The sequence below is a fragment of the Myripristis murdjan genome, chromosome 11 (assembly GCF_902150065.1).
Source record: "Myripristis murdjan chromosome 11, fMyrMur1.1, whole genome shotgun sequence".
Lineage (NCBI taxonomy): Eukaryota > Metazoa > Chordata > Actinopteri > Holocentriformes > Holocentridae > Myripristis > Myripristis murdjan.
The window spans coordinates 27,396,409-27,424,089 of NC_043990.1; the positions used below are offsets into that span (position 1 = coordinate 27,396,409).

The 27,681-nt window shown below is 42.0% G+C and overlaps 2 protein-coding genes and 1 non-coding gene across 5 annotated transcripts; all 3 read right to left on the bottom strand.

Annotated features, from left to right (window-relative positions):
• gmeb1 (glucocorticoid modulatory element binding protein 1) lies at nt 1-18,281 on the bottom strand. The gene is given in 11 exon segments (XM_030063289.1): nt 1-2,031; nt 3,820-3,942; nt 4,380-4,517; nt 6,339-6,464; nt 7,238-7,386; nt 13,106-13,209; nt 13,913-13,935; nt 13,938-14,033; nt 14,189-14,242; nt 16,464-16,603; nt 18,180-18,281. Coding segments are annotated over 9 exon segments (1,626 nt in total). The 5' UTR covers nt 14,211-14,242; nt 16,464-16,603; nt 18,180-18,281; the 3' UTR covers nt 1-1,186.
• Nucleotides 15,799-27,233, bottom strand: rab42a (RAB42, member RAS oncogene family a). Of its 3 annotated transcripts, none has more exons than XR_003928926.1 (3): nt 25,154-25,491; nt 21,670-24,108; nt 15,799-15,810 (listed from the first exon to the last, which is right to left on the bottom strand). XR_003928926.1 is itself a non-coding variant. In XM_030063291.1 (3 exons), the coding sequence occupies exons 2-3, from the start codon at nt 25,366-25,368 to the stop codon at nt 23,667-23,669; spliced, it is 657 nt and encodes a 218-aa protein (XP_029919151.1). In that variant the 5' UTR covers nt 25,369-25,389; nt 27,034-27,233; the 3' UTR covers nt 20,333-23,666. The 3 variants fall into 3 exon arrangements, 2 of the variants coding, with proteins under 2 accessions (XP_029919151.1, XP_029919150.1); XM_030063291.1 differs by lacking the exon at nt 15,799-15,810 and adding an exon at nt 27,034-27,233 and having other exon boundaries at nt 20,333-24,108; nt 25,154-25,389; XM_030063290.1 differs by lacking the exon at nt 15,799-15,810 and having other exon boundaries at nt 20,333-24,108.
• On the bottom strand, nt 19,314-19,448 carry LOC115368454 (U11 spliceosomal RNA). The gene has a single exon (XR_003929033.1). It is a non-coding gene; the product is annotated as a U11 spliceosomal RNA (small nuclear RNA).
• Nucleotides 27,234-27,681: the final 448 nt, after the last annotated feature.

Genomic DNA, 27,681 nt, shown 5'->3' on the forward strand with positions numbered 1-27,681 from the left:
TCACCTTTTGTTTTTTGTTTTTTTTAATGTGAGATACTGAAACACATTACAAAGTCAGTATGCAAATACCCTCATTAGTTAAATTCAAATTTTGAAAAAGCACAAGTATTGAACAGCTCCTTGCTGATGTCTGTCATAAATTAATGGATGTTTGTATGTCTTTTGCACCTGAAACAACAGAGAAACCTGTTTTTTTTATGGTTAGGAACTAATAAATATGACATAAGCTTACAACTGCAAAATATAGGCGAACTAGGTTTGACATTAAGTATATATATATATCTCTATAGTGCGACTTAAACATTCAGTCCAGTAGCTTACACTACCTATGATACAGAGATAAACCTATAACCTTATATGCAAAATGATCTGAATAAAGTAAGATCAGAGCAAAGAAGAAAGTGGAGAAAGTCTTCCCTCCTTAATGGAGTTTGTAAAATGTAATCAGTGACAGTATGAAACCACCGAAACGTTAAGTGCACAAGCTATGCAATTCTGAGTGAGTTCAATCTGCATTTTCTTTCAGCTGTGTCCTTGGACTATGCACAGAGTGAGACCTGCACAGAGGGAAAGAGTGGCAAGATCATGTTACAAACACCCTCCTGTATTCCTAAAAAAGGACATCGCTCAGTGCAAAAACTTTATAGCTTGGATGCAACACTACAACACAACAGACAGTGCAATTTAATCCTAACCTCAAGTGACAGCAACACCAGTAGTGCTAGTGAATCTGATCAGCAGTTGAGAACTATGGCCGTGACTGAGAGCCGGCTGCTCCAGACGTGGCCACGTCAGTAAGAGGATGTGAACTGACACATCATCAGCACCATGAAAGCCCTGCATCTACAACACTTAAGATTAATAGTGCATTCTGTTGTCCTTGGGTCGCTTTGTAGATGTTTCTTACAAATTACTTACAAAACAAATATAAGCATATATGCTTTGCTGCATATATAAGCATATATGCCTGCTGTGTCTCTTAGTTTTAATAAAAATCTCTGTGAAAACAAGAATGGCATGTACAGACACCCCAATAAAAGGAAACGAGCTACTCTAATGCACGGTTTTAGGCCAAGGCAGTTCACTGTGTATTTGAAAATTTGTACAATTATGTACAATTTCACAAGTCCATCAAAGCCCACCATGAGTCCGTCCCTGCTCTTGTGGATAAAAAGGGAGATTTCTCTCATTTGACCTTGTTTTCTTCCTGAGTATTTTCCTCAATCACCACTATCTGAACACCGGACAGCTGCCCACTACTGTCCAGCTGCAGCCCCTGAACCCCCTCAGTCTGGGCCTCCTGCATTTGGCCTTGCGTTTCTTCCCCGCCTGTACCCACTGTCATCTCCATGCCGCTCTGGACCACCATGGCAGCCCCGTCCCTGCCCGATTCCTCAGTCAGCTGCAGCTCCATCACTCCCACTGCCTGTTCCACCGGCGCAGGGTTGATCTCAATGACAGTGTGTTCCTGGCCGGCCTCCACTTCACCATGCATCACCTCCTGCTGCACCAGCATGGTGCCGTCCACCACCTGGCCCTCCATGGGCACCACCTCTCCGCTGCCGGCCTGCTGGCTCAGGTGCACCAGCTCCATGGGGCTAACCACCGTGCCCAACTGGCTGGAGTCCTGCACGGCGGTGGCACCCACCAGCGTTAGGCCCGAGGACGGGTGCAAGGTGAAAGTGTCCGTCTTGCCGTCTCCAGCCACCATGTAGCGTGTGAAGAGCTGTGAGCCGGCGGGGAGCAGGGTGACCGTGTTGGACGACTGGGCCACAGGCAGGCCTGCCACGGTGAATGGCTGGCCCACTGAGGACAGCGAAATGGGGGAAAGGACGGTGAACTGCTGGGGCTGCAGGGTGGTTTGTTGGCTGATGGGGGAGGTCAGGAGGGTGGTGGTGGAGGCGGGCCTCTGGAGGCGAGGCCGCTTGTTCTGGCGCTTAGCGGCAGCTTTGTTTTTGGCGGGCTGTGGGCTGGAAAGTAGAGTCCGCACCTGCTGCTGCCTCTTCTGCTCCTCCAGCTGCACCTCCAGATCTGGACAGAGGAAAGAGGACAGCTGAAATCTAAGGCTGGGTGAAAGAAAAAAACTGAAACAAGAGTAAAGTGGTTGTAATCTGTGTTAACAAAGCAGCTTTCATTTTTCATGTATATCAAATGATCTCTAAATCGATACGAGCCTCTCCTATGCCCCTGTCTCATGGAATAGCTGTGAAGTTTCCTTCTGAGTCACATTTTTCACTTTTATAAAAACTCCGGTGCTCTACAGATCCATTCACTGCAGCGTCAAGTAAGAAGGTTCCAACTCACCAAACCATGTCTTGTCACCAGTAACGATCGACACACTTAAACCAGCAAATCTCAAGGCAAATGTTTAGTTCTATTTCAAATTCCAAAATACAAAGACACATCTTGTTGACATAATCTGTAAGTTTCCACATTTAATGTTAAAACTGTGTAGTAACTCAAACACGGTGGTGTTGTAGTTAGTCCCCATTAAATGAAAATGGCTTTGACCTCGTTAGCTAAATTTCTGTATCATAATATACACCTTTTTTACCAATAAATGCCAAAAGAAATTTTATTTTGTTGTATTTTTATAACATCTTTTCCTTCAAGGAAAATGTTTACTTTAATGGTGGCCTCATGATGTACTAGAAGGCGTGAATGAAAAATCTTTCGAAGACTCCATCTTTCTGGCCCACACATCAAACCAAACTGCCTTTTTATCCCTGACTAATGCTGTGTTGGTTTACACTTTTCAATAACCCCTGCCTGCACTGGCCTATTTCCTGTCCCAATAACCTGCTCCAACAGGAAATGCATCGAAATAAAGAACTAAACTGCTTTCAGAGTCTGGCTTCCTGAGGACTACCAATCCAGCTCACATAAAGGTGCACATTTTCACAGTGATTTTCTTGTAAATGTTATCTTAGTGCACTGCAAAACACATAAGTCTGCTTTGTTCACATTTCATTTGCTGAGGAATTTATAAAATTATAGTTTTTTTGCTCCAGTTTTACCTATTATCAAGCAACGTTTTGCCATGTTTGAGCTACTGCAGCAAGAGCTCTGCAGTAACTTTGGGCAGGCTTGTGTTTTTTCATATGCTGGTTGGGTGTCTGTCTTGGCCAGCCCTCTGAGTGAAAATTGAGTGAAACGACTCTGTATTTGGCTCCTGGCACCAGTTTTGTCAGGAAGTTTAGGTGGACAGGGATTCAATTCAAGATGTGGTAGACTGTTTGACCCTGATGAATCTTTTCAGCTGTTTGACTCAGACTGCTGCAGTGCAGTGTCAAGAGCCAGATGGCAGCAATTCTTCTTCTTTTAGTTATTTAAAGACACACGGTAAGTGAGGCTCTTTAGTTTGCTGAACACATTTGGTTAAAGTATTTAATGTTCATGAAATCCAAGATATAATTTTATCATCACTTTTCAATTCACTGCAAATTTCACTCATCTTCACTATTTAAAATATAGGGTCTTTCACAACAGCTGTTTTGACATGAAATAGCAAGGTAAACACGGACGTTTCTGATGACATTAATTAAGGTTCTGTTTTATTTAAGTGTAACAGAGCCTCTCCACTGAACCAGCATGAACAACACCAGGGCCCTGGCTCTGTTAGACCTAAACGGAACACAACCTTCATTAATGTCATTAGTTACACCTACTGTTTCCAAATCGTATTGTATCATGACATCGTGAAATGAACACCAATGCACAGTGAAAGCTGCCCATTTGCAATTTTGCATGAACCAATTTGAAATGCAAGCAGCGACCTGATCTGGAGTGAAAGGGAACCCGGATCTGCTCAGTACTTACTGGTGAGGGTGTTGAGGATTTGCTGCTGGCTGGGATCCGTTTGCTGCTTTCTCCTCTCCAGGATCTTTTTGACTGAATCAAGCAGGCCAAGCACTTGGGCGAGATTACTGAGCACCGCCACCTCTACCAGACAGGAATCAAGGATCAGTGCAGCAATCAATTCAATGTTCGCTAAGTCAGGTAAAATGAAACAACAAATTCAGCCAGAGGATGGACTAAAGAAATGGCTAAAAATGAACAACCCAGTAACTCTCAGGAACATTTTTTTTTCTGTTATCAACAGATGTTTGAGTTCACCCATCTGCCTCCACGAGTGGCTCATTTGTTCTCCCTTCCTACTTTTATCTAGTTCTTGCACATTTGTTATAAACCATGGCAGCAAGAGTTTTGTTTTTCTCGTTCACTCAGTCAGCCAGCAAACAAAGCAATCAATCCATTAGTCACTCGGTCAATCAATCAATTAAACAAACCCCCCGCCACAGAGTCAGGTATGATCTGTATTGATGATGCGTGTCAGGTTTCCCAGCAGCCAGTGTGTCTTTGTCAGTGTGGTTACGCACCGGTGTCCTGGATGGCAGCTGACTCCCTGCGCTGCTGCACGCCGTTCAGCAGCTCCAGCAGCTCACTGCTGATGTTGGTCACCACTTCATCCAGCAATCCCACGTCAGCGATGCCCTTCCAGAAGTTCAGCGTCTCCTCTGTGGCCACCACACAACAGACAGGAGTGTTTTGAGTTTTTTGGGAGGATTAGCAGTGTTTCATGTATGTCATTTCAATTCATTTCATTCATTCATTTCAACTTTATTCTCGTCAGGGTAGAAAAGCCTCTAACATGGCATTTAGACCATCAAGGGGGAGACTAAAACATTAAAACCTAATTAATACCTATCTACTACTGCAACTTCTGATACTTGTGCTGCTGCGACTGTAATTACTACTAGTAGTACTAATACTTCTACAGGTACTTCTACTGTTAGTACTACTACCAATATTCCTACTAGTACTATTACAACTACCTCCACTGCTTCCTGTAAGTACTGCTGCTGCTACTACTAGCATCACTTCTAACAAAATATTCATGTATACTTGTGTGAAATCCGATCAAAAAGTTCAGAATCAATTCAGCTTAAGGTGTGCAACTAGTGTAGCGCTGATTCCACGCTAGACTTGCAATGAATCATTTACATAAAAGGGCAATATCATCCCTCATATCCAGGTCCAGCACTAATGCAAACATATTCAGATAGCTATCAGAGGATGTGTGATCTAGTGTGATAAACTAGTTTTCATTAAATGTCATCCATCCATGAAAACACACACTGTAGAATAGCCTCAATCAGTCAGAAGGCAGAGCTGCAGTTTAATGTCAAGGACATTTCACTCCACTACAGGCTCACAGATACTTAATTCCTCACCTGAGAAAAAATGATTTGGTATCTAAGTTGTTTTGAACACCCTTATGTGGCAAGCAATATTAGCATCCAGTTCCGACCATCATCTAATTTTCTCTCTGCAAAAATGCTCGCAGTGATTTATTAATTTGGAGCCTGTCAGTTTCAGATGTGCGGGGCATGCATTTGCTCTTGAGCACTGACTCAGTGTTGAACAGGCTCACTAACTAGCAAGTGCACATTATCCTCAGTAGAGACAACAAAGACTAGGTAATTTCATTTCTGGCACTTTGAGCAATCTGTGTTACATTGAATGGCTCCCATTTCAAAAGAAATTTGTTACAGTTCAACCAAGGTGTGCTTAGGAAAGCCAGTCGTAATATTTTTGTATTCAGTCTGCCAAGACTCCATATTTTGTGCTGCTATTCAGTATGTTTAATTTTTTCCGTTTTCCAGCCAAAAACACATAAGAGTAATGATTTACTGTCACACTGGAAAAGTTTCTGAACCTGATCTGGATAATAATGGGACACTACAACTAGAGAACTTCAATGAGATAATGAATGAAAAATCCCATTCAATTTCTATTACTAAAGTCCATATGTCATTATGATATCCATGTTTGTGATAGAGTGTGGTAAAACTCTAAAATGGGTACATTTGCCATGGCTGGAGACCCTCTACATACTTTGTTATTGTAAAATATCTTGCTGGGCTCCATCTGTCCTGGCTCACAGTGCCAATAAAGTCCATTCAAAACAGACACACTATAAACCAGATTAATCAGATGAAAGCTCAGATACAGACAGATTAGCCAGTGTTACAGAAACTCTGATATAAACTACTGCCTTTAAATGAAAAACTAATTTCCCACAACATAACTGAAGAAGTTCATAAATAACATGGGGAAAAGATTTTATTGTACAGATCAGAGGTGGGAAACATGACTTAAATCTAATATCTGTTGATCTATCAGTGTAATCCTTGTCACTGTGTAATACCCTCAGGGGTGTTGTTCTAAAAGTCAAGACAATTTCGTTAAATCCTCTGCAGGCTCTTCGTTCTTTAAGGTGTAATTAAAGACGTGCTGAGGGATGTAATTACAGCCAACAGTGTGCAGACTCTGACCTGAGATCTCGCTGCTTTCCTTCTTGTCTGGAGACTCCAGTGTGGCTGAGCTCCATTCCATCTTCCCAGTCAGAGCCTCTGGCCTGTCCTCTCCCACCAGTGCACCGTTACCCAGAACCACCTGGGCTGCAATGCATACAGCAGCACAGACATCATGCTTAAAAAGACAGTTAACCCAAAACACAAAAATACAAATACAAAAAAACTTGAGGTAGTTTCTGAGGTTAGATACAGGTTATACAGCCTACAGGAACTAGTCCCCAGTGAAACTCTTCACCCCCGAAGGCTGTGGATTATGTCGGGTATCTGTGTCATTGTTTCTGGAAAGAGCTGCTGCTGTTGAAATAAATACACAGCGGCTGTTTTGCTATTTATGAATGTCATAAAACAAGGAACGAGCACATATCAGTACATAAAGTAGCACTGACTATAAAAAGCAGAGTCTTTGGGCTTTACACTCATATTTATACTTTTTGTGGCAATATTCAGTATTGTTAACTATAACATTTGCATACCAAAAAAATTACCAGTATTCAGTGTTCTGTATGCAAAATCTTACACAAAGAATAATAAATACAACTAATCATGCATAATTTGTGTAAAATCTTATCAAAATACATGAGGATCAATTCAGGTTAAAGGCTTCTCATAAACAACTGGTGTAGTATTAATTAATCTTTTAAAAGTATTGTAATTCTTTATTTCTTGTTTTTCCTGTGGTTATACTCTTTAATGTTTTAAGTCAAATTTCCCCATGGAGACAGTGAAGCATCCATCTATCAATCTATCTGCATGATATTCACTGTACTGGAACTGAATGATGCTGCTTGGCTGATTTTGTCATTTTTACTCAAAGGCCCACATGAGCCCAATGATACAGCGTAACCTTACTGTCTCACCTTGAGAGGAGGTGGGTGTGGTCAGCCCGCTGCCGTCAGGGGGGAATCGCGTGTTGTTGATTAAAAGGTCAAACTTGGTGCTGCGACATGTGTTGGTGCACAGGGTGCTGTGCTGGTAGAAGTCAAGCTGGCCTGAGTCCATCATTTTTCTAGAGAAGACAGATTGGCGAGGGTTAAAGAGTTAAAGAGAGGAAGAAAAAGAAAAGATTTTGATCTGACGCAAGATTTGCTGCTTCATATTTTTTCTAGAAAAACAGTGAGGAACAGTGAGGAACCATATTACATTCAGACCTGCTTTTGACATTAAAATAACATTGACAGTTACATCAATAAAAACTGTCACGCGAGTACCTTCCCCTCAAAATATTTACAGTACATTTGGCAGTAAACACCCAATTTAACTTCCCCATTTACAAATATCAAGATAATCTATTTATGATAAGTATATTACGATCTGGCCTGCTTTTTGTCTGTTTTCTGCCTGCATCTGCATCATTTTGTTTATGTACAGCATAACAGTATTCGGTATTTGGCCATTTATTTGGTATTTAATCTTCATTTCAACACCAGTGACAGATTAAGGTAACCTAATTTAACAAATAATACTGATAAATTACACTTCACAATCATTTAATCAGCAAAAGTCAACAGAAAGGCAAGTTTTGTGCAGGAAAAAATTAAATACATTCCTAGCTTCAGTAGTTGGTGTTGCCCTCTGTGGCAGACAAAACTTGTTGCATGCATGTCTTGTATACAGTACAGGCCAAAAGTTTGGACACACCTTCTCATTCAATGCGTTTTCTTTATGTTCATGACTATTTACATTGTAGATTCTCACTGAAGGAATCAAAACTATGAATGAACACATGTGGAGTTATGTACTTAACAAAAAAAGGTGAAATAACTGAAAACATGTTTTATATTCTAGTTTCTTCAAAATAGCCACCCTTTGCTCTGATTACTGCTTTGCACACTCTTGGCATTCTCTCCATGAGCTTCAAGAGGTAGTCACCTGAAATGGTTTTCACTTCACAGGTGTGCCTTATCAGGGTTAATTAGTGGAATTTCTTGCTTTATCAATGGGGTTGGGACCATCAGCTGTGTTGTGCAGAAGTCAGGTTACTACACAGCCGACAGCCCTATTGGACAACTGTTAAAATTCATATTATGGCAAGAACCAATCAGCTAACTAAAGAAAAACGAGTGGCCATCATTACTTTAAGAAATGAAGGTCAGTCAGTCCAGAAAATTGCAAAAACTTTAAATGTGTCCCCAAGTGGAGTCACAAAAACCATCAAGCGCTACAACAAAACTGGCACACATGAGGACCGACCCAGGAAAGGAAGACCAAGAGTCACCTCTGCTTCTGAGGACAAGTTCATCCGAGTCACCAGCCTCAGAAATCGCAAGTTAACAGCAGCTCAGATCAGAGACCAGATAAATGCCACACAGAGTTCTAGCAGCAGACCCATCTCTAGAACAACTGTTAAGAGGAGACTGCGCGAATCAGGCCTTCATGGTCAAATAGCTGCTAGGAAACCACTGCTAAGGAGAGGCAACAAGCAGAAGAGATTTGTTTGGGCCAAGAAACACAAGGAATGGACATTAGACCAGTGGAAATCTGTGCTTTGGTCTGATGAGTCCAAATTTGAGATCTTTGGTTCCAACCGCCGTGTCTTTGTGAGACGCAGAAAAGGTGAACGGATGGATTCCACATGCCTGGTTCCCACTGTGAAGCATGGAGGAGGAGGTGTGATGGTGTGGGGGTGTTTTGCTGGTGACACTGTTGGGGATTTATTCAAAATTGAAGGCACACTGAACCAGCATGGCTACCACAGCATCCTGCAGCGACATGCCATCCCATCCGGTTTGCGTTTAGTTGGATGATCATTTATTTTTCAACAGGACAATGAGCCCAAACACACCTCCAGGCTGTGTAAGGCCTATTTGACCAAGAAGGAGAGTGATGGAGTGCTGCGGCAGATGACCTGGCCTCCACAGTCACTGGACCTGAACCCAATCGAGATGGTTTGGGGTGAGCTGGAGCGCAGAGTGAAGGCAAAGGGGCCAACAAGTGCTAAACACCTCTGGGAACTCCTTCAAGACTGTTGGAAAACCATTTCAGGTGACTACCTCTTGAAGCTCATCGAGAGAATGCCAAGAGTGTGCAAAGCAGTAATCAGAGCAAAGGGTGGCTATTTTGAAGAAACTAGAATATAAAACATGTTTTCAGTTATTTCACCTTTTTTTGTTAAGTACATAACTCCACGTGTTCATTCATAGTTTTGATTCCTTCAGTGAGAATCTACAATGTAAATAGTCATGAAAATAAAGAAAACGCATTGAATGGGAAGGTGTGTCCAAACTTTTGGCCTGTACTGTATATCAGTGTCTTATATTAACAGGGAGAAGTTTTTGGCCTCTCTTCCTTGCTGAAATTCTTCAGCCGTGTCATTTTTGATGTCTTGCCTGCACAAACCGCTTCAGCTCGCCCCCGTAGCATTTCTATGGGAGTGAGGTCTGGCCTTTGAGTTGGGCATTCGATAAATTCTCATGTCTTCTTTTTGAGACATTCTTTTGTGGATTTGCTTGAGCGATTTGGATCATTATCCGGTTGCAAGATCCATTTTCAGCTCGGCTCCAGCCTTTTGACAGATGGCATCGCATTCTCCTCTCTGGTACAGAGTGGAATTTACGATTGAGTCGATAAATGGAAGCCGGCCAGGCCGTGAAACAGCAAAGCAGCCTCTAACCACAAAGCCCACACCATTGTGCTTTACAGTTAGTAGAAGGTGCCTGTGTTCAAAGGCAGTGTGTCATTTTCATCAAACCTCATTTCTGGCATTGTGGCCACAGACAGACAAGTCACTGGATATGAATCTCCAATAAGGGAGTTCCCAAGTTGCTGCCGAAATGCTCGACAGGAAATCGCGATAACCGAGAACAGAGGGGGGTCATGTAAAGCTGTGCTCTAACCGCCTGTCATTCTTGCTGAGCGGTGGAAAGCTACACCATGCATAAAGCAGCCAAAGCTGCTGAGAAAATGGATTCTTCTGTATGTAGTGTAGATATTTTGTTAGAATTTATACAAATTAATGCCTAAATTCACTCCCTTTATTGTTAACTGCTTTACGTCGCAATTAGGGCTGGACAATATATCAAATATTATATCACTATCAAGACATAAGACTGGGTATCATCTGGGATTTTGGATATCATAATATAATGATATTTTTCCTGTGTGTTTCATTATATGATACATTATAGTAAAGGGATGCAATTTCCTAAACTTATTAAGACTATTGTAGCTGTTGCCTCAATCTGCTAGGTCATTATATCCACATTACTAATCGTTCATCAAAAATCGTATTGTTTGAATATTTTCTGAAAGACTAATAGCGATCCATAAGATATCATCACAATATTGCTGGAGGTATTCCATCAAAAATAATGTGATGTTTAATTTTGTCCATATTGCCTAGCCCTAACTGAAATCCAGATAAATCTTTTTTAATGGAACACACAAAGTATGGCATGGTGCTGCTGACCTCGAGCAGACTGAAACCGGACTGTGCAATGAATGCTGCACTGTAATGCATCATTACATCCAGTCATTAGTCTAAAGTCGCTTTCTTTATAATGCCATCCACATATTTGCCAGAGGAAAAAATAAAATCTGTCTTGCTATAAAAGAGGGCCACAGACTGCCAAGTCCTGCCCTCGATAAATTTCATTCCTGGGTTAGAATAACCCGAATAAGCTCATCGTCTAATTAAGAGAAACCTGGTTAGGATGCACGGTTTACTCCCAAATTAAAATCAGGTTTCTATGGCGTGGAAACATCTTCCTCCCTCCACTTTTGGTTTCACTGTCTGTACAAACTCAGACATAGCACATTTTGATGTAAAAAAAAAAAAAAAAAAAAACCATTGATGTCAAAATGTTTCTATCCCTGCTATGAGAAGTATGCTACTACTGCTCAGTCTGAGAGGGAGAGGGAATATTCTGTTAACTGGTTTATTCATGACAACAAGGAGACTCGATTGAAGGATATCAAAGTTTAATGTGAACAGCTTCTCATGAGTAGGACCTTGACCAGAGGTTGGACAATAGCCAGGTTACTATGTGCACACAGACTTAGCCAATGCCTCTCCTCCTCCATGGTCCTGATAATCTAACAGCAACTCCAGCATGTACACATGTAGACAGAGCCTGCTGTCTAAACTCTGCCAAACTAATCGTACACATATAAATGGAAGGCACATGGAGAGTGCAAATCTCTGCCAATTCCAAACAGTGCTACTTATGGTTACACTCAAGAAAAATCATTCTTTTTCATAAATTTTAAGTTGTCTTAAAGTCTTAAAGTTGGAAGTGAATAGCAGTACCTAGTATGACTAAAAACAGTCTTCATTTAGTGGAAAAGAAATAAAAAATGACATATCCAAATCCCCCCCAAAGTCTAATCACACGTCCAAGGCTTTGAATTGAATTTCATGGGAAATCTGCTCATATATTTTTGAGATCTCCTGCTGGCTGACAGAGAAATTAACTAACGAACAAAAACATGACCTCCTTGGCCAGGCAATAATCACTCCTTCATCCTCGGGACAACCGTGTGATTAAGACTATGGAGACTACAGAGCATGGGGAAATGAGGATGAATGATTTATGACCATGTAATTGTTTTAGTAAAAAAGAGGCAAACAGAAAGTAAGACGGGAGACTACACAGAAGGAGAAACCCTGGACTGAACAGTCAGCTGATACACAGAAAACCTGGACTGCCTTTGTCTAATATCCAACCGATGTGTGTGCAGGAGATGCCCACAAACAATGTGGGCTGTTGGAAAAAAAAAAAAAACGAGGAGATAAATATGTGAGAAAAAGCACATTCCAAACATCCCACCATGCCAGCAGTGCACGGATGGAACACAGAAGTTGCATTTGAAGCTGCACCAGGAAAGATTTTCTTTAAAAAAAAAAAAAAAATATATATATATATATATCAGCCAAAATCACAAAGTGGGACTGCAACAGAAGAGCGTTCCATCCCCACTAATTGAGCCCCGGTAGATTCACCTTATTAGCCCAAATTAATTTCTGGTGTATGATATGATCACTGGTGGGAATTGTTCTCCACCACTGCAGAAATTCAGTGCTTTGTCCAGAGACAGCTGAAGTCACCACTGTTACATCTTTATCTTTTTCCTTATTGAATCAAGTTTACTATTTCACTGAGTCAATTTTTATGCACAGCAATTTGTCATTTTCACCTGGAACGGAAGTATCTGCTTTTTTAGCCGGCTCATGTTGACACCACAACTTTGAAAATGACCCAGATTAGCACTTAACCTAGTTATGAAAAGCACAAATGAGACGGCTCGAATATCTGTTCCCTGTCGATTTTTGCTGTCTGCAAGCGCCCCGTTTCAGAGGCAATTCTCAGAATAGTCTGTTTATTCATGTATGCAGGAACACTTGTGACTTGTATCCCAGAATATTTTATGCATATTACGCATTCACTGCTACCACCAGTCAAAAGATTAGAGGTTTCATGAGAAGCCAAGTGTCATTACACCTAGTTTGCAGGTCAGAAGTGATAGAATAATGTCTTCCTGCTTCACTCATGTAAAGCTACACAGAATATTTATGACTTGTCCTTGTTTTGGATTTTTATTCATGATGTATGAGTCCCATTTCTCCGCTCGCTATGTCAGCCCACGAGGTACACCCAGCACCGATAAATATGTATGAGCTTGTACGCAGACAGTGATGACTAATAATGATATCAAGTGGTGCAACCGCTTAGCTCTTTTAAAATTTAAATGTGGCTTTTGGCTCCATTTCCCAATGCAAGTCCCCTCACCTTAGCATGACTCCACCCATCCTGATGGCTCTCTTCCAGTCTTTCAGGGTGGCTTTTCCAGAGATGTGCACAAATTGCTTGGGGCTGATCAGCTGGTCTTCGTACTAACAAGAAGAATATTGTAAGCAACATTGAGGTCAGACTGCTGCAAATGCCACAGCATAAAGCATAAAGCACTACACATGACTTCGAAAATGACTATTATTCTGCTGATGGAGGATAGGATTAGACCGATATGCTGCTTTGCTAATACTCTTTTATTAAAAATTGGTACCAGCAACTGGACACAATTAAGATCCCTCATTGACCATAGCTACTTAAGATTCAGGGTAGCAGCCTGTTTTTAATACTTCATTTAAAGCCAGCAATCTATACCTGAGTTTTTCTAAAATTGAATATGAGGATGAGTCACCCTGCTTTATGGAGCGGCTGACCCTTTAGGAATTTCATTATAATGTCCCTGAAGAGAAGAGTGTTGGTGTACTATGATGATCTACATGCTGTTTCAGAGGCTTTTAAACCCTGAAATGCTGATTCATTGTAGTTTTGAAAAACCCAGTGGTCCAGCCCTAATGCAAAATATGTGTCTGAAATAATAATAATGATGTGTTTGAAAGCAGAGTTCAAGGGTCCTATAATGATCTATACACTGTTTCAGAGGCTTTTAAATGCTTTTAAACCCTGACAAGAATACTGTTCTGGGGAAACGCCAAATCATTATAGTTTTTCATAAGCCTAGAGAGATCCAGCCCTGATGCAAAAGGCAATGGTCTACTATGCGGAGATGAAAACAATGGGAATACAAACCTTTACACATTTTACATTGATTCCGGGCACACAAACTTCTTGACCAGCAACACAGCTTTGCTCTCTCCGCATGTTATTGGATAGCCAAGCTCAACCTCCTCTCCCTCCACTGCAGTTTGTTCTAAGGGAATGAAGACAGACACACTATGTAAACATGAGAGCTGGCTGGGAAGGGGGGGGGTAGGAAAAGAAAGAGATAAGATGCCTTACTGGCACACAATCTGCAAACTATGTATCTGTTAAAGATACCCAACTGTCATTTTGACAGTTTCTTACCTGGATGCGCTTCAACAGCCATGACAGCTTCATCCGTTTCCCCTGACTCATCTCTGAAAAGAAACATCATGCAGTTTGACAATTCATCTTACCCAGTAAGCACTCCTAGAATACCACATAATGGGGGGTGGACAAGCAACCAGAAAAGCCTAAATGTATCAATGTCAAGTCCTAAATAAGTAGATATAATGTTTGCCGGTGTCCTGATTTATTTGTGGGTTGTTATGTTCTTGTTTGCCTGTAGCATACTAGCTGACAAAGCATGGCTGCTGTGGTTGTTTGGAGGTAGCATGCTTGTTGGCTTGTTAGCCTCTGGTTTCCTAACATGATATATGATACACTGTTTGCAGGTAGGATGACGGCTCTAGTAGTTTGTTAGTGCAATGGATCTGGTACATTTATTCTAATCTGCTGAGCAAAATGTTCGAGATACAAAAGCAAACTCCATAGCTGAAATATTCCCATTTACTCCTTGGCTATTTATAAGAGTGAACATATAAATTAATCTTCAACAGAAATGAAAGAAAAACTCTGATTGTCTAACAGCTTGGAGTATAGTTCAAAGTTAAATTAACCAGCACGTGTCACCAGTGCTGGTGGTATTTACTGAGGGAAATAAGGACCCTGAGCTTGAAAGAGGCACTATTCATTCCTGAATATAAAATAGTTATTAGGAACAGAAAATCAGCAAATCAGCAATCAACAAAAATCTCATTCTACTGCCAACAGTTTTAGCGCTATAATGAGTTGATGAAATTAAAAGAAAATAATTTGCTAATTGGTTCTGATAGTTTTGCAGCATTTTCAAGTCTTAAATCTGGTAGATCCTCTTGTACCCTAGATATATCGTTTGAAATATCTCCCATAATTGTTCAATGTTTTTCTTTGGATTCCTGCCAGTGCTGGAGTAGAGGGCAATGAGGAGCTGGACAAATTAGCCAAGCAATTAGATGGCACAATATAGATTTACAGAATCCCATTAAGACAGAGCTGAGGCAAAGACTCACATTAAACTTTATATGCAAAGAAATCTGGCAAAAATACTGGATTGTAATGAAACGGGCTGACATTTGAATAAGACAAAAAAATGTGTCTTTCTGTGATAAACAGGAAGAACTGGGAGGGGGAATCGAAAGGAAGAGAACATTATAACTCATCTAAGAGTAGGACATACAGGACTCAATAACACAACGTGGCAAACGCTTTGCCACTTGAGGGAAGATAAACATTTATAACTTTTCATGAGAGGGCCTAATGGATAAAGCAGGAAAGAAAATACATTAGCACACAATTAACTTTTTACAAGAGATGGTCTAGTGGAAGAACTTTTGTTTGTTTGTTTCATTTTGTTTTCCCCTTAAGTCCACTGATTCAACTCCAGTCCAGTTGGTGGCCGGTAATGTACTTTTTAATTGTTTTGCAACCACCAATTAAAAGAAGAGAAGAAGGAGGAAGAGGAAGAGGAGGAAGAGGAAGACGAAGAAGAAGAAGAAGAAGATGAAGTGTCCGTACTGATAGGTTCAGTTTTTGAACAGCTGAACAAGCCCTTCAGCAGTCAATCACTCATCACATTAGCTTATTCTTGTCTTACACTGCAGTGATTCTGCCTCTGAACTCATAAACTACCAAAGGACATGCCAACAACATCTGGTTATTGTTCTGGTGAGGGAACTAATTAGCTGCACTGAGATCAATAAGCTAAATTAACTACTATGTGGATTTTGGGATGAGTCTAGATCTAAGTCCAGGGTAGTATGGTAACTTCAGAGGTCAGTGGGGTGGATCTGATGGGACCAGAAATCACTATTGAGCTGGTGAGGGGTGGCCTAACATGGAATAGCCCCAGATGGAACATGTTACAATCTTTTAACAAACGATTTCCTCGGTAGTGGAAATCGTTTGTGACATGGTATCATTCTTATTGATTAGCGTCTGTAATGAATGCTCATTCTGGGTTTTGACACCAAGGATGGCAACATAAAATCCTTTATGTCAGTGAATGTATGACCTCTCTGTCTTCACAGCAGCTTTAGTCCTCCTTGTCCTGCTGTCGTACTGCATCCTCAGCTGGGGTGTGGGTGATTCTGAACCTCCCTTCCCATAAGTAAAACCTTGTTCTGTGAGAGATGAGGAATAAGGAATTCTACTTCCCATCTTGGAACAACGTGAGGGAAGGCTGTCCATCTAACCCTGTTGGCAAGCAGGAGCTCTGACTTGGCACCACCTTGTTGTTTATCCTAGCCAACACTAAAATGTCTAGATCCCCAGTACCTACCTGTGGTGATGGGCTGCAGCTGGAGGATACCTGGGTCTTACTGGATCCGTCAGGGTCACCTTCACTTTCAGCCTTCACCATCACCACCTCCCCATGGATACACGTCACCTCGTTCAGTGGTCGCCACAACTCACAGCATACTAGAGAGGATGGCACCTTTTGTTATAACAGCTTTTAAAAATACAGAACTACAACAACAAAAGATTAGACTAAATGCATAGGAAAGATGATCTGAAACGTTTATTTACAGCCAGTTGCCCAGCAGGTTACATGAAGATGTAACTTGATGGGGATCACACAGTGTTTGCTCACCACAAGAATTCAAAGATTACAAGTGCAAATCAATTTTTTTAAAGTCAGTTTTAATCCCAGTTTGACATAAACAGACCATTTTCACCTCAGATATTAGCTTAATGAATAGACAACAGCAAAGTGTCTGGGAAACCAGGGGGAAAGCAGCATACTAAGGTCAGACCTCTAACATATGAATCAAACACCCAGATTTAAACGCCCACCTTTTTGAAGTCTTGGATTTGGATAATTACATTTTATAAACTTTTGTAAGATAAAGATGTACAACTAATCCCTAAACAGTCACGACGTCAAATTCTCCCATCACTTTCTCCTCTCGCAAATTGTTACTTGGCCAGACCCCATTCAGAAATATTGTAATGTAGCCGTGCCTTGCTTATGGGCAAAAGATGCAACCATCAGGAACATGCCTTAACAACTTTTACGAATTAAAAGGATCATCTCTTCAATCCGGCATGCATCCACTATACCAAACAGCTCTTGTTCAAACACAGTTTCAACTTTTAATTTTAAAAATTGTTATTCCCGCAATCTTCTTCCATCAGCACACAGTGCGCCGGATGACAGCACGCGACGCGAGCCAAGACAAGTTGATTTATTGAAATAAATAGCTGCCTGATGGTTGCCTAATGCCGTATTTACCACAATAGCCTCGCAATTTCTAAAATGTCTCATGTCCTGTTGGGACAGGCATGTATCTTTGCTGATAAGGAGTGCCACAATAACTCAGATTTTTTTTTAAACTGAGTGCGCTAAGCTGTTCTCTCCCCGGAGTATACAGTGAGTCTGAGCGACGGAAAACCGCAGCCTCTGCCTACTTCGGGGAAGGCTGACAGACACAGGGTATGTTTACTTAGTTAAAACGCCCACAGTTCGCTCCAGGCTGGTAAAAATGCCCCTGTTCTACTGCAGCTAACACACTTCACCCAAAGTTACCGAGTAGCTCAGCACGACACAGTGGTGGCTGGCTGCCTTTCGCTGCTACTACTACAGTCTCGGCTTGGCGGTAGCCATTACAGCCAACATAAGGGCGTAACCGTTACTGTGTGGGAAAATGAACATACAGTCAACTATACTGCCAGCGACAGGCAAAGCTTTGCATTACAGCGTGACGGTTACGTGCCGCTTGTCTGTGAACCGTACGTCCCTTCGTAAGTCTGAATTTTAACTCTCCGCTCCCCCCTCAAAATGACGTCTCCCTGTGCGGCGCGCACGTACAGCAAACAGACGGCGCGGCGACGGCGCTACCCCGCCATTCTGTACGAGCCTGGGTGGCTTGTGCCCCCTCCGAAAAATACCGCCGTCTCATGGCCACAGCTGTCGTTCCTTCCCCCCCATTGAATCGCTTGACGATTTTATCCAAACATTACACAGACACGCTGTTAAAAGTTGGTCTCTCCTTACCGTTTTATGAGGTGAAACGCATCCTTACATTGTGGAGTGCTGCGGCGCATGCGCACTCGGCTGATATAGCTTTACTTCCTGCTGAACAGCGCTCGCCTGTTTCCCTCATCAGTGAACCCAGCTTCCACATCTCATCACTCTCCACTGGGCTTTCTTCACCTGGACACTGTCAGCTAACTGTTCATGACAAGTGAAGACTTTCGGTTGTGTTTCTAGTGTGGCTTGATGCCTCCTGCACATGCATAAAGCCTACTGTTAGTTAATGTTTCATGATATGAATAGTGACATTTTAATCTCATTGCTTACATCTTACTTCTTAAGACACTTTTTAAAAGATTTACACAGGTACAGAGCAGTGCTTGCTGTCGGTCAGCAGAGCGAGAGGAGACACTAAGTCATGCTGATGTGGGGAATCTATGAGAGTAGGAACTGGTGACCACAAGCACTGTGCAGTCCTCGACTCAGTTGTGTAGATCCTCAGAGTTCATACAAAAATCTCTAGCTTACACTTCATATTAGAGTTTAAAGCTGTAGTCACAGATGCAGTGGGAGGGTAACCCCGCCCCAATAAGCACATGGTTCCATTTGTATTGCAGGTTTTGGGCGACGATTTGGTTTTCGTTTTATACACCATGGAGACAAAAAAATAAATAAGATAAAATAAATAAATTCTAATGGTTTTTTTTATTCAAACATTTGGCAGAAAAATATGAAATCAAATATTCTTTCAAAGCAGAAGTCTACCAGCTATGCTCTTTAATTTCAGAATTTACTATTACTAATTTACTATTACTAATTGTTTGTGGCAGTATTGAGTATATTGGCCGGATTTTTTAAAAAAAATATATTATTATTATTTAAGAGAGGATATAGTATTGATGTTCACAAAAGTTCAATATAAATAATAAACTATTTTATGTTTGACATGTCCCCACATAATGCACTGAAAACGAACCAAACCGTGATTTCAAAGTCAAAGTATGGCCCTTATCATGATTCTATGGTTTTTAACGACATATTAAAGTTATTCTAATTGATAAGGATAAAGAAGATTCCAAGCCCTATTACACCCGACATTACTAAAGACTTTAGAAGACAGTAACATCAAATGATATTTTTATTTCACCATATTACTGGGACGCCAGGATGAGCGATCACTAGCAGTCCCGAGATTTAAAAATTGTGCTTCCGAAATCTCTTGATGTCGATTCCGCAGGAGAAGTGGATCAGTCCACTCCCCCTGTGCCACTCACGACAGAAGCCCTTTTTAATATGAATGATGTAGGCTCCAGCTGGAGACCCGAGGAGACACGCACCACGGTCAGAGGTGTGGCGCGGGTCTGCGCTCCCCTCTGGAAACATCTTGCACGCGCCAGTTTAATGATTAAACGTATTAGAACCTTGAATCTCCGGGAGTCGCTCATTTTAAACGCCTCCTTTGCGAGGCAAGCACATATTTATCTGTATAGTAGGGACCGGCGTAAAGCATGACGGGTAATAATAAGGCGGGGCGAGCTTACGCTAGGTGGCGTGCAGTGGCCGCTGTGCTGCGTTCATGTGTCGTGGGAAAAGCAACCGTCTGAAACGACTTGTAGGTGGTTTCCAGCTGACATTCCTATTTTGCAAATAAATATATAAATGAATGATCATAATTCGCCGTTTGCATTTAGTAAAAATCCTTATACATTTAATTTGTATTTTATTCCCAATTAACATTGCGGTCTAAACCATAAACCAAAAAATACAGCAAGTAGTGGTGTCATATCATACAGATCATGATATGATCATAAATCACTATTGTTTATAGTATGCTAACTGACAGCTGAGATGAATAGTATTTTCTGGCTCTATTAATACCCTTATAGCTGATGTGAGTTATATTTCTATCTAGTTTTTCCCTCCCCCATTTGATGATGAATGCAACAATATCCCTCAGTAGTAAACCAAGGTGGCCTAATTCACACCATTGTCTCAAATGAGCGATAATATATCAGACTTGGCTTCACTGAATGAACAAGAGTTTCTCCAAATCTCTATCTAGACCATGTAAATAAATAAATAAAACTGCACTAACTAATCTAGGTCATCAGGGTCCCCCAGCTATCAGATGAGGGCGCCAAACCTCACTAAAAACACTGCCATTCAAAGCATTCTAGGCATTGGACATCTATTTATTTTGTAACCAATCAATAGAATCACATTGAAGAAAGGGCTGATCCCTTACAATATGCGTTAAATAAAATAAATACATTTATTCGATAAAGCTGTGAAATGTGACTGTGGGAAACAGCCTAAGAACGTCCTGCAGGCCCTAAAAGCTGCTGAGGTCTGAACACAGAGATGTGTTGATTGGATCATTCCACATTTGCGATATGAAACACACTCAGTGACATGTCAGATTATAGAGGCTTGATCTGGAGTGGATTTTGGTTATGGCCATCATCAGCATCAGCATCACCACACAGGATGTTCACTGTTTATTCGTCTAAAGAGTCTATAGATTACAACTTATTTATTTATTTTTTTTTTGTATTGACATTTTGTAAATATTTCTAATGATCTATGTCACCAGTGATATCGACTAATGGTTGATGAGAAATAAGCTTCTATCTTCCTCTGGTGTCTCCTCTGGGTCGATGCTCCTCGCTTCAGAGACTGATCTCTTCATCTCTGTTACTTAGTTCCACCTTTCCAGCACTGTCCTTAAAACTGTGTCCACCGACCGGTGCAAGCGCTCCTTTTCAAACAGTGTTCGGAATGGGAAGCATGCACCGAGGAACAGGTCAGTCACATCACAGCGTTATATTACAGATCAAAACAAATGTCGACAAAGTAACCCTGTTTAGATGGCAGAGAAAACTGAAGACAGGTAGATTTAGTAGCACAGCCAGACTGGCATGCCTGAGAGGGATGTTTGCCAAAGAAAATGCCAATACATTACTTTTGTCAGGACCAACAGATGGATTCTTTTAAAATAAATGTTCCTCAGTCCCAGGCAAGGACAAGCACAGCAATCCTACGACGAAGACCTCGACATCACTCGGAACATGAACTGCAGACATCTGATTGTCATACAAAGTAATGAATCATATGTTGTATCTAACCTAGTTATGACAGGCAGTGGCTTAATACTGCTGGTTTATAAATCAAGCTGAACTGAGTTAGCCTTAATCTGACTCTGATCTAAAAAAATAATAAATTAATAATATAATAATAATAAAAATGAGGAATTACACCAATACACAATGACCAAGACCAAGCTGACTTAACATAGCATACAAGTTTGAATCGCTACTGAAAAGTACAGAAAACACAACATTGAATGGACACTGCAAATGCCTCAGTCTGCTTCCAAGTCATGGTGGAGGATACATTCCTTACGTAATGCTAAGCTGCAGCTAGGTCTAAATATGGAATAGACCTTATAGCTTTAAGCAACTCAAAAAAAAAAAAAAGTTACAGAGTTGGGTCAACTGAAGTCATAAAGCACAGGCTCGAATGCATAATCCGTGTCCCACCGTGTGCAGTGGGTGTTATTTCAGTGAGATGCTGGTGAAATGTGAATGAAGACGGTGACGGGAGGTTCACAGGCAAAGTGTGCTGTGGTCCACTGTGTACTCTGGTGATGAACGTGCAGCCTCAGTAATGGTGAAAAACAAATTATGAACTGTGTCCTGTAACCAACAGCCTGAACTTCTGCATTGCAATCACAGAAACTGAATTCAATTTCTATGGTTACAGTTAATCACTAGTAAACAGGCAAATCAACCATGGCCTTTTTTTTGGGCACATATATCATTACCAGAAGAGTCCATTTGAAGCAATGGCACTTCTACAGTTGGAAGCTATATGTGCATGTATTCCTGAAAAAAATGCAGCTTGCTAACCCTCACAAGAAAGCTTGCTGACCCTCATAAAACCCCAGTGGCATGAAAGCTGGTATTATTGCTGCATGCTATTCAAAGTTGGAAGCCGGTAATTCGAAGTTTGTGGGTCGTGAGATTTTCTTTGCCCCACATCATGTCCTCATGCTGCAGCTAGTGCTATGTCAAAGCTTTACATTTTAAATGTATATGTTTAACCATTTATTGGTCAAGTTAATGTCATGCAAGGCTGGAGGTAAACTTAACTGTATTGTGAGGATTACAAATGTGTTATAAGAATGCTAGGTTGTGCTTACAGTATAGGTTTCCAGGTTACATGATGACAGATAACTTGAGATTCTTACTTGACCCAGAGGCCGTTCAATTATATGTTTTTTTTAGTACAAAGACAGAAAATCCAACTTCCCTCATTCCTAAAACGCAGCATAAGCCCTCAAAAGCTGCACATACAGCCATGCCAAAGGATTTAAGGAGTTGGCATCAATCATTCGTTCTAATCTGAAAGGAATATTGTTTGTGGGGAATGCGCTTTGAATGAGAGAGACACACCTGTAAGGCTGAGCTGCAAAGAGCAGCAGGCGACACTGTGATCACTTCAAACCTAAACTCACCTTTGTTCACAAATCTATCATGCTGACAAAGTCAGTGACTCAGTGTCTGATGGCTGAGAAATAAACAATCTCCGATACACTTGATAGATGTTCCTGTTACGGATGAGACATCCAATGCTATAATACAAATACCTAAATGGGACAAGCTACTTTAATTACAACGGCCTATCTTTAGGTTTGCACCTTAACTAGAAATGATAGATAGTTATATTTCTTTTACAAACAGTACTCATGTATTCACAAAATGATCAAAAATTTAAGTCATTTTGGCATAAGTGCACACACAGATTACAGTAGCAGGAGGAGCACATTGATTTAATATCATGGTGACACGTAGTGTAGAGAGTGTACTGTGTCTGTGCACACTCAATTAAATATCTTTCAGTGGCCTGTTAGGTTGGATTTCAATAGATTCCACTATTCTATACATTATATACAGTCACAAGAGATTGCAGGCAAAGCATCGCACAAACTAAGCTTGACAGGCAGAAACCCACAATGGTGCCCTATGAAATGAGATTGATGCCAGACCACAGTAATGTATTGTCCCCAAATCGATGTGTGCCTTCTTAATACTCAGTAGTCCAGTAACTCCAAGGCTGTAAAAAGGAGTAGTGGCTACACTCTACACCTCGAAGCCCCATACCCTTTACACATGCCTTTATTTGTCGTCTGAGCAAGGCCCAAAGCAGCTCAGCCATACGGTACACCGCGCAGATTTTAGTATGCACAAGCAGAGATGCTTAAAAGGTACGCGACAGGATGTACACTGAGCGCCCCGTGAGAAAAGATCTCAGTTCTCTGTAGAGCTGACACAAAGAGGGCAAGCTACACAACGCACAAGGTGAGCAGGTGATGGACTGCGGTATCACATGGCACAGAGCCTCGTTTGGGACAGTGATTTCAGCGAGGAGGCTGTGAGACGAGGTGAGCTGTCTGTGGGACAGGGGAGGAGGGGCGATGTTGGACGCACAGACGAGGGACAGGCTCAGTCAGCAGTGACAGCCCTTCTCAGCAGCGGCGGTGGCCACCTCCTCCTCCTCCTCGGCTGGGTAGAGCACCTTGGCGGTGAGGCCGCTCTTCACGCCGTCCCAGCCGTCCCGGGTGACGATCTCCCCCATCTTCATCAGCTCATAGATGTCTCTGGTCAGCAGTTCGAAGGCCCGGTCCACGTTGCTGTTGCACTTGGCCGAGGTCTCCACGTAGCGGATGCCCAGCTCGGCCGCCAGCTGCTCCGCCTCGTCCCGGCTCACCTTGCGGTCCTTGTTCAGATCGCTCTTGTGCCCGATGAGGATGTAGACCATGTGATGGGGCAGGATGTGCTCGCTCACCTCCTTGTGCCACTCCCTCACATGGTCGAAGGTCTTGCGATTGGTCAGGTCGAACACCAGGAGCCCACCCACAGAGTTACGGTAATATGAGGTTGTGATGGACCTGTTGGGTAGACGGATGGATCACAGGTAAGTGATTTGGAATCACATAGGATGATGAATTCAGTTTGAGGTAAACACCACCACTAGCAGAGGTTCTCCACCATCCATACAAACATTTCCTTGCATATCTCCAAGGGTCTACATGGATTAACGAGTTTTCATGTGCTGCTTGTTAATATTTCCACCTGCAAGTAATGCAAAAATGTATTGGCAGCACAAGAAAACATATAGCAGTGAAAGATCCAATCATGGCACGCATGGCTCCATTAAAACACATGGATGCACAGCGCCTACATGTATTTATTAGTGCATGTCATGGCTTCAGTGGCATGCCTTTCCTAATGAAACATAACTACGTGATAAACCCTTGTCAGATAGTTATAAGCAGACCTGTTGAAACACAGTTGAAGTGTGGCAAAGCCGGAAGAAAAACAACCTCAGAAGCTTGGGGCTTCAAAAGGAAAAGCAGATCTAAAAGCAGGAGCTACTTCTTGTGTCAGGGGGAACTCTTTGAATGAATGTATTGATGACAGCAGGGGCCATGAAACGGAGCAATCACAGAGGAGCGAACAATGAGGAGGCTCTTGTTAGCAGTTTATACAAGCAACAGGAATACCGAGGGCAATAAAATCCAAAATGATGACTGTCATCCCTGTTGTGGTCAAATGTCGCCTTGCGGGATGCACAATAGCACAGGCTTAGCCCGGGGAGTCAGACCAAATAAAATGAGGTTGGCCGTCATCCGTGCATAAATGCAATGATGCGTCCTGAATTTTCATACTAGGCCAAACAACAAGATGCAGGCCTGCCTATCATTTCTTGACCCCTTTCACCACTGCCATTTTATATTGTTCGCATTCCAGCCAGGGAAGAAACACCCTGTCTTTTATCTAGAGGCTTTCATTTTAAAATAGCAGTCAGATCCTTGCTGCCAGCCAGCAAGGCCTCTCCATTATTTAACGACCAGGTTGCTCGGTGCGGGATAAATCATTATCAAATGTGTTCGAGCGGCTGAGATATATGAGCCACATTTCGTCTATTCTCACCTGAACCGCTCCTGCCCGGCCGTGTCCCACAGCTGAAGCTTGATTTTCACGCCTGGCTCGATGTCGAGGGAACGGGCATAAAAATCTACGCCGACCGTCGGATCCGCCACATCGCTGTATATTCCGTCCGTGAAGCGCTTGAGCAGCGACGATTTCCCCACTGTTGAATCCCCGAGTAAAATAATCCTGAACTGGTATTGCCACAAAATATCCATGGCATGACTAGAGGGGAGCTCCTGTATGGTGTGCGGGGAACAAAGCAGCCGTGTTTACATGGAGCTGCTGCCGCTTCGCCTTCTGCTCAGGAAGAGAGGAGCATGCAGGCGAACAGGAGCACTGGGCTACACTTGACTGCTGCAATCATGTGATAGATTTACCTATGCTCTGCCACACGGGATCTTAAAACTATAAACCTGCAGCAGTGAATAAGACAATTGTGTTTTGAGAGATAAGCCTTCTTGGGATTTTAAGCTGCCCCCCCATAAGAAAACAGGAATTCAGCCTATATAGTGCCCTATATAAGCCGCCCAGCTTACAGATAACTCTATTGCTTAAATAATGGGGTTGACATGTGCATTTAAAACTGACTCGTAAAGAAGAGTTCATCCAGGCCTGATTATCTAGTAAGACCTCTCTCTCTTTCTCTTTCTTGCTCTCTCTCTCTCTCTCTCTCTCTCTATGTATGTTAAATTCTCGCCGTTGCCTCTTGTCTGCTTAATGAAAGTTTGCGTCATCGCCATTGCAGGGCAACATTTCACAGCTCTGTTTTATTTTGCCTATTACAGTCTCCACTGCTGTTATCTCCGAGCTGTAACGGACGGGTCAATGGTTAAGAGCGGGCTGCTGTCCGTGGTTCTGAAGTGGAGGAGTCAGCACAAAATGTAGTTTCCGTTTCAGCTATGGCCTCCCTCTGGATACACCTATATTCATTCTCCCCCTTTTTTTATATTTGACTGTTTTGTACGCCAAAGTGAAAATGTCAAGGGTTGATATAGGTGTTTGTTTTCCTCTTAAATCTAGTATCTGAGGTGACAAAAAAGGCACAAGCCTGGCTTAAAACATGCACGGAACTACATATCCCATCATTCAACTGGGCCGTGTGAGAGATTCGGGCCAATCAGAAAGCCGCTGGAGGACGCTGTCGTATATAGCCGCGCACGAGCCTCTCTCTAGCCTCTTTCCTCTTCTAGTCGGGCAGCAGGAGGGAGAAGAAACAAGCTAAGCTATCGGTAAGATGTCCGCCACAACTTGAAATATGAAGTTACGCTCTTGTTTTCTGGCATAGAGGTTACTTGTGTCACAGAGTCGACCATTATACTTAATACGCTTTAGCAGTAAAACGCCGAAGATTATCAAATTGGCACTTGGATGAAGTAAGGGAGTTCCGACCGGGAGAGACCAAGTAGGATGGCTAAACATGGCGTGGTACCACGAAGGCAGCTTTAAACTTTGGGTCATGTATGGAGAAATTTATTAATGTACATTTGTGAGAGCCCTGGACTGGTCTAGGTGTCCTGGTAAATGTTGCAGACATGTAACTGAATAATGCTAACGTTTAGAACCGGGTTATACTGCTCCCTGCAGCCCACCACCGTGTTTCGCTGCCGTGCTAACTTGGGCATTCATATCCCTATTTTCTCAAGCAAATGCTCCCTGGTGTATCTGCTAATAGATATATTTTTATTCCCAGGTAACGTGGTTTCCGAAAGTAAGACTAATGTATCGAGCTCAGTTGAACAAGACACATCGACGCTAGGGTGCTAGTTAGCTAACGTTAGCTTGGCGCGGCTGAACCACGTGGTCTGATTCTTGTTTAAACTTTTATTTACGGTGTTAATAAATGCACAGTGTTAGCTCATCACAGAACAATATATTTCTACCTCTGCTGTCGATAGCTGTACTGAAGAGTTACTTTCTAGAAGCGCTTAGTTACTTAAGGTCACAGTAAGGCCCAAGCTCATGTAGTTACGTTAGCCACCCGATGTCTGACCAGAGCCACCATGGATGCTGCCTTCCGGTGCCTCCTGTAAGCTCCTACCTGAACTTGTCCTGCACTGTAGTGCTTACAAACAGGAATAAAGAAACTCTGATGGCTTCAGTTAACACTTAAAGTTTTATTGAAATGTGCAAAACGTCGCATGGTCGCAGAGATTGCATTGGGTGTGCATTTTTTTTCATGAATTTGTACATAGAGGCCTACTTGTAAATATGTTAAATGCGACAGCTAGGGCTTGGTAGTTATGGACAAAAATAAAATCCGTTTTTGACCAAATACCTATTGACACTATCATGTAAGGATGATTACTAGTGTTTTCCATATGTTTTTTGATTAAATTAATGTGGACATGATTACCAGGCAGATAAAATAAAAACATTCAATTCAGTTCATAAACTTACATTTCTTTACTGTAATTCAGCCTTTGAAACCAGAAATGACAACACATATGCCGTATTATGATTTTATATCCCAGATGATATTTACTTTTATATGAATCGCATGAATCACCCAGCCCAAGTGACAGCTAAAG